The 6922-nt window shown below is 51.0% G+C and overlaps 1 protein-coding gene across 1 annotated transcript; it reads left to right on the top strand.

Moving 5' to 3' along the window:
- Positions 2034–6131, top strand: POU3F2 (POU class 3 homeobox 2). Its single transcript, XM_005684658.2, has one exon. The coding sequence runs from the start codon at positions 2205–2207 to the stop codon at positions 3519–3521; it is 1317 nt and encodes a 438-aa protein (XP_005684715.2). The 5' UTR covers positions 2034–2204; the 3' UTR covers positions 3522–6131.

The raw sequence follows: 6922 nt of genomic DNA, 5'->3' as shown, positions 1-6922 counted from the left end.
CTCCCCTAACCATTTCTCTCTCTCTCTCCCCCACACACGCTCATAAACACAGGGCACGTGGAAATTCTCCGCCAAAGCGCCTTGCCCGGGCGAGTGCTCAACGCGGTGATTTATAAACAGCTCAGCCACTCCCCAAAGACCTCCGCTCCTCGTTAGTCATGATGAATTCTCTGGCCCGTTCCACTTTGCTGTCTAGATTAAGATGCTCGGAGGCCCCAAAGTGCTCCCCTTGAGCGTTGATTTGGCTTCCCTCACAAACCCACGATCGCCGGCAACGCCAGCGCTAAGGGCGACGACGGAGGGTCGGAGGGCGGAGGATGTGAAGTGGGGACGCAATTCACTTTCCCTGTGGTTGGGTTTCCACCCGCCCCCCCCCAACCCCCGCCTTCCAGGGCAGCAACTTCTGATTCGCTTTGCAGTGTTCGCGCGGTACCCTCGAGCGTGCGTGGTGGTTCCGCTGCTCCAGCACCAGCCTAAGCCGGATCCTTCTACCCTTGCTAGCAGGCTCCGAAAGCGGCGGCAGGCACCTGCTCCGGGTGGCTGCGGCGCTGACGGCGCGACACGCTCTGCTGGGTCGAGCCGTGCTGCCGGTGCAGGGTCCCGCAGTCCCGCTCCGGAGTTCTCTACTGAAGGCTGAGCAGACAGGTTCGCCAGTGAGCGCCTGGCGGCTGAGTTAGTCCACCCCACCCCGCGGGCGTCCGCCGAAGTTTAGGATTCGGAAGATTCCCCTAGTCCAGCCCATTTTCCTTCACTCGCTCTTCCTCTCTTTCGAAGCAGCTAGCGGAAAAAGTTGCATCCAAAAGCTCCAGGATCACGGAGAAGCGCTCACGCAGTCGAAGCCGCCCTTGGTGCCTCCCTGCCCCTTACCCGGAGGCCGAAAACACCCTTGACAGCGCTCCTGTCACAAACTGAAGGGCTACCCGAGTAGGATCCTAGTTTTCTCTAAACCCAAACCTGTGCGCGCCCCCAGTGTTTGAATGTGTCAGAGACTTTTAGAGTTTTGTTTTGTTTTCAGTCCAGTCCGCTGCGCTGTCAGAACAGGCAACTCCTCCGCTCCTGAACAAGTAGTCTCTTACAAACCGAGGCGCCGGTGGAGCCTGCCTTTAATGGGGTCCTCACCCCGAGGTGCTGGAAGACCATCGGGTCTGGAACCTGAAAGGAAGCGATCTGGCGCTAGCGGGGTGGGGGGAGGCGAATAAAAGCACCTTTGGGGAGGCAAAAGTGTCACACCCTGGAGCAAGAAGCACATGGGCACTGAAATTCTAACAGTTGGTGAAAGGAGACTTCAACGTGTGTGGGGGTGGGGGGTGGGGGGGGAGGTTGTAGCCTGACTTCTGGCTCTAGGTATTAGACGTTGGGGTTGTATGTGTGTGTGTGTCCCAAGGTGAATAAAAGTCGGACTCCCCCTGGCTTGTTGGGACTCAGCCTTTCTCTTCCTCTTTCTTCACTGCTTCTCCCGCCCTATTGGGAGAAGAAAGTGGACCGACACCCCGCCCCCCCACCGCCACCCAAGTCTTGCAAGTGGCTGTGGTCGATAGAGGGCCGGGGCCCCCCCCCCCCCCGCCACTTCTCCGCCCGGACCGCCAGGCGCGTCTGCTCGGGAGACAGATGGGGGGCGGGCCCATCCAAGAGGGTCGGAGGAGGCCGGGGGTGGGGGAGAAGGGGAGGTGAGAACTCTGAGAATCTGAATGGGGCGGGGGGGTGGAATCAGAGAACAGCTAAAAGGACTCCGCGCCCGGGAGGGGGGGTGGAGGAGGGGGCATCTCTGCGCCAATCAGTGGCGCCGGCCTGGGAGGTTGCTAGCGGTATCCACGTAAATCAAAGGGCGCGGAGCCAATGGGAGGGGGTGGAGGGGGCGGGGCCCAGGCGCGTGCGGCTGCGAGCCGGCGCTGCCAAGAGAGCGGGAGAGAGCTGGAGAGAGCAGGGAGAGGGGGGAGCGCTGAGCTAGTCGGAGAGTGAGCGAGAGCAAGGAGGGAGAGGAGGAGAAAGAGAGCGAGGGCGGGCGGGCGGGAGGCGGCGGCGGCGGCAGTAATAGCAGGAGCAGCCACAGAAGGCGTCGGAGCGGGCGTCGGAGCTGCCTGCTGGCGGGGAGAGAGAGAGAAGAGAGAGACAGAAAGCAAGCGAGGAGAGGAGCCCGAGGCGAAAAAGTAACTGTCAAATGCGCGGCTCCTTTAACCGGAGCGCTCAGTCCGGCTCCGAGAGTCATGGCGACCGCAGCGTCTAACCACTACAGCCTGCTCACCTCCAGCGCCTCCATCGTGCACACCGAGCCGCCAGGCGGCATGCAGCAGGGCGCGGGGGGCTACCGCGAGGCGCAGAGCCTGGTGCAGGGCGACTACGGCGCGCTGCAGAGCAACGGGCACCCGCTCAGCCACGCTCACCAGTGGATCACCGCGCTGTCCCACGGCGGCGGCGGCGGGGGCGGTGGCGGCGGCGGCGGGGGCGGGGGTGGCGGCGGGGGCGGCGGCGACGGCTCCCCCTGGTCCACCAGCCCCCTGGGCCAGCCGGACATCAAGCCCTCGGTGGTGGTACAGCAGGGCGGCCGAGGCGACGAGCTGCACGGGCCGGGCACCCTGCAGCAGCAGCAGCAGCAACAACAACAACAGCAGCAGCAGCAGCAGCAACAGCAGCAGCAGCGGCCACCGCATCTGGTGCACCACGCCGCCAACCACCACCCGGGGCCCGGGGCATGGCGGAGCGCAGCGGCTGCGGCGCACCTCCCGCCCTCCATGGGAGCGTCCAACGGCGGCTTGCTCTACTCGCAGCCCAGCTTCACCGTGAACGGCATGCTGGGCGCCGGCGGGCAGCCGGCGGGGCTGCACCACCACGGCCTGCGGGACGCGCACGACGAACCGCACCACGCGGACCACCACCCGCACCCGCACTCGCACGCGCACCAGCAGCCACCGCCCCCGCCGCCCCCGCAGGGCCCGCCCGGCCACCCGGGCGCGCACCACGACCCGCACTCGGATGAGGACACGCCGACCTCGGATGACCTGGAGCAGTTCGCCAAGCAGTTCAAGCAGCGGCGGATCAAACTGGGATTTACCCAAGCGGACGTGGGGCTGGCGCTGGGCACCCTGTACGGCAACGTGTTCTCGCAGACCACCATCTGCAGGTTTGAGGCCCTGCAGCTGAGCTTCAAGAACATGTGCAAGCTGAAGCCTTTGTTGAACAAGTGGTTGGAGGAGGCGGACTCGTCCTCGGGCAGCCCCACGAGCATAGACAAGATCGCAGCGCAGGGGCGCAAGAGGAAAAAGCGGACCTCCATCGAGGTGAGCGTCAAGGGGGCTCTGGAGAGCCATTTCCTCAAATGCCCCAAGCCCTCGGCCCAGGAGATCACCTCCCTCGCGGACAGCTTACAGCTGGAGAAGGAGGTGGTGAGAGTTTGGTTTTGTAACAGGAGACAGAAAGAGAAAAGGATGACCCCTCCCGGAGGGACTCTGCCGGGCGCCGAGGATGTGTACGGGGGGAGTAGGGACACGCCACCACACCATGGGGTGCAGACACCCGTCCAGTGAACTCGAGCGGGAGGGGGAGGGGCAGAGCGCGGGGCTCCCCCTCCCCTTTGGTCCGCGGCCCTTTCCCGACCCCCTTGTTCCCTCTCTAACTTCTGATTGTTATTTTCTTTTTAATTATTATTTCCTCGTCCCTTAAAAAGAAAAAAATAATAATAAGGAAAACAACTAAGGCACTGGACTATCCTTTAAACGGTAGCAGGTGTAATGATATGTTTTGACCTTTACAGACTAGTACCCAGGCAATGGAGTGGAGTGTCTCCTAGAGAGAGTGAGCAAAGTGTGTGTGTGTGTGTGTGTGTGAGAGAGAGAGAGAGAGAGAGATGGCGAGCACTGAGTTAAATACCTGGCAAAACTAAATAAATTACCAAAAAGAAAAAAAAAAATCCACCAAACCGTAGTAAATACAGAACACAGCTCCTGATGCTCGGTGTTGGCACATGCTGCTGTGTTTATTCAATGTGGATCCCCATCAGGAAAGAGGGAAAAATACACACGTTCTTTGATATAGGCAAAACTTAACCACATAAATTTGCACTGCAGGAAAATTGAAGTTTACATGAATAAATTCACGAGCATGTTTTTTCTTTCTCCCACCGTTAATTTTGAAATTGCCGGGTTGGGTTTGGTTTGATTCCTGGGAGAGAGTTGAAGCCAGCTTTTGGCCACTCTCCATTTCTGATGCTCTTGTGTTACCCCTCCTTATTCTTACTGTTTGTGAACTTTGGTCACCTTCAGATCGCATCTCCTTACATTAGGATAACGTTTATTTGCTCCTTTTACCAAAGCAAACCCGATCGACTTCATACAAAATAAACAATTCTCTGCTTTCAGGAAATGGGCATGTTCTACCCGCTTTATCCAAGGCAAGAATCCTGTTTGGAATACAAAAATGAAAGTGAAGCATTGGTTTCAGTGACCAGCCACAAAGTAAACTTCATTTTCAGGCAGTGTTTCTGGGAGAGGTTGTGGAGGGGAGAAAAAGCGAAATCGATAGTGAGTGACTGATTGCTTCATTTTATCAGGCGGGGCCCATTGTGAAAGAGCTCAGAGGAAATGCCGAGGTTAAATATATTTTCAGAGTTGTCCAACAGAAGGAAAGTGGCACCTTGAAAGGAACAAGGGAAATATATATCTTCAGACACCACAGCTCAGTTCTTTGCCTTCAGTTTTAATAACTTAATTATGAGGAATTATTTGTGCTGACAGCAGCAGTTAAACTTTGTTCCTCTAATAGCTTTTTTTTTTTAACATAAAATAATCTGGGAACTTAATGGTGTATGCATAGACTATGATTCTTAGCACACAAAATACCCACATGCCTACAGAGAATATCTCCACTCTAGGCTGACTTTTGTCTTCACTAGCTCATTTGTTTATCAAATCATATATAAGGTCCCACACCCTATTCGTATGTAATTTATTACAGAAAATACCAGTTTGACTTGGACAGCTTTCCCCCCTCTTTTACTAAAGAAGCCAAATGAAGTATAGGAAAACAATGTTATTTTCAGTCCTTCCTATTCTCCCTTTGTTAACAGTTTTAAGTGCGTTTTTTTTTTTCTTTTGACCTTATCTTGATGGAAAACGGTTGACTCCCTTAACAAAAGACTCTACCGAGAAGTGTAAGTGGAAAAAAACAACTTGTAACTTTACTGAAAATAAATACCATTAAACTGTGATCAGTTAAAATATTGAATAATAATCAGCACAAAAGGGCGCTAAAAGGGAAAATACTTTGTATTCATCTTAAAAGTTTGGGGCTTTTTTTTCCTGGTTAGGTCTTAGACAAATTTTTATTTTAAAAAATTAAATTCTCACTACCAGAAAATGATGGTTCAGCATCAAATTAGCATTGCAATCAGTCGTTAAGGTTTTAGGAACTATGCTTTATATTGTCTTTTCAAACACCTGTGCTTGTTTCATTTTCAGTGTTTTTGCAAGATAAATGATGGCTTATAAATGGGCATATTTATTTGCCTGTATTTCATTTCCCCCAGTGAAGGTCTCAAGGAGATGGCATGGAGCTCCTTGGGGGTGCATCATGCCGCCTGTTCCTGAGGTGTGGGAACTGGCCTTTATAGAAGTAATCCAGAGCAGGGCATAGAGCCAATGGTAGAGGGAGGAAATGAATTTTCAAATTCTTATTACCAAGTGGGTAAGGTCAGAAGCTGGAGTTCAGGGGATGTGTCTGTAGCCTCTAACTCTCATAGGTTTACTAAGATGAAAGTTACCACTGAACCTTACCACTATGTATATATGTTTAATATCTGTCTTTTGAAATGCAGAAATAGTTTAAATGTTTCTTTGTCTATTTTCTTTTTTTTAAATGCTACCCAGGGAAATATTTTCATATCATTTTTAAGTGGCCTGCCTCAATGTATATTTATTTCTTTTAAAGCAAAAAGGTTCTGGAAACTGTTTTTCTGTAGCTTTAAATGAGTAGGTAAGCAAAATCTATATGGGATGTAATTTTTTTTGTTCAGTCTCTTTAAAAATACTTTGTTTGGGTACATTTGGTTGTGCTTGTGGGGAAAATAAAAACGCAGAGATCCTTATATATTTATGTTAAAGTAATATTTTATTATCTACATAAAACAGAAATGCACAATACCTTCGTAGTTTGTTCTAATTATTGAAATATCTTTATTTTATTTTAAAAATAGTGCCAAGTTTTAAGGGGGGGAAACCCTAGACCTTATACTGACTGAGTTGAGTTGTGTGTAAACACTTCCCTTCCTTTATACTTCATAAAGTTTTGGAATAAATTTTATGCATATACTGCCAGATTTCATGTTTATAACTTTCAGGGGCTTTTTTTTTTTTAAGAGCAGTTACTCTTCTGGTTCACTTTTCTTTGCAAAAACTATCGGTCCCAAACCTTGGAGTTACTATGCCTGTAGCATTTCATTGAAATGGTCACTGGGTTTGAGCTTCAATTTGTTTCCATTTCATGGTCTGACAAAGAGATATTTGTCCCCTGATATATCTGCAGTGTCCCTACATCTTCCTTCTAGGTTAGCTTTACCTTATCTGATTGTGCTTTTTTGGAGAGCATCCATGGAACTAGGTGAACTTTGATCTTTTACCCACATGTCCTCACATAATTTGGGACCCACAGAAGAGCAAGGGTTAGTTAAGAGAGTTATTCTTTTTCACGATTAACAACTATCTTTCAACAAAGAATGCTCCTGGCAATATGCACTATGTGTGTTTGCCAGGTGATTAGAGGTAGGTGCTATATGTTTTTCCTTTCAGGCTTACAGAAAAAGATGGGATTTGCAGTGGTTTATATAGTAGTGTCTATTTCTCATCAGCCAAGCAAACAGGATCTGAAACAGGAAATAAAAGAAAAAGAAAAGAACATATGGAAGAGACTCAAGATTGAGATGTGAATAATATTG

This window comes from Capra hircus, chromosome 9 (assembly GCF_001704415.2).
Source record: "Capra hircus breed San Clemente chromosome 9, ASM170441v1, whole genome shotgun sequence".
NCBI lineage: Eukaryota > Metazoa > Chordata > Mammalia > Artiodactyla > Bovidae > Capra > Capra hircus.
This window is presented reverse-complemented; position numbering and strand designations above follow the sequence as displayed.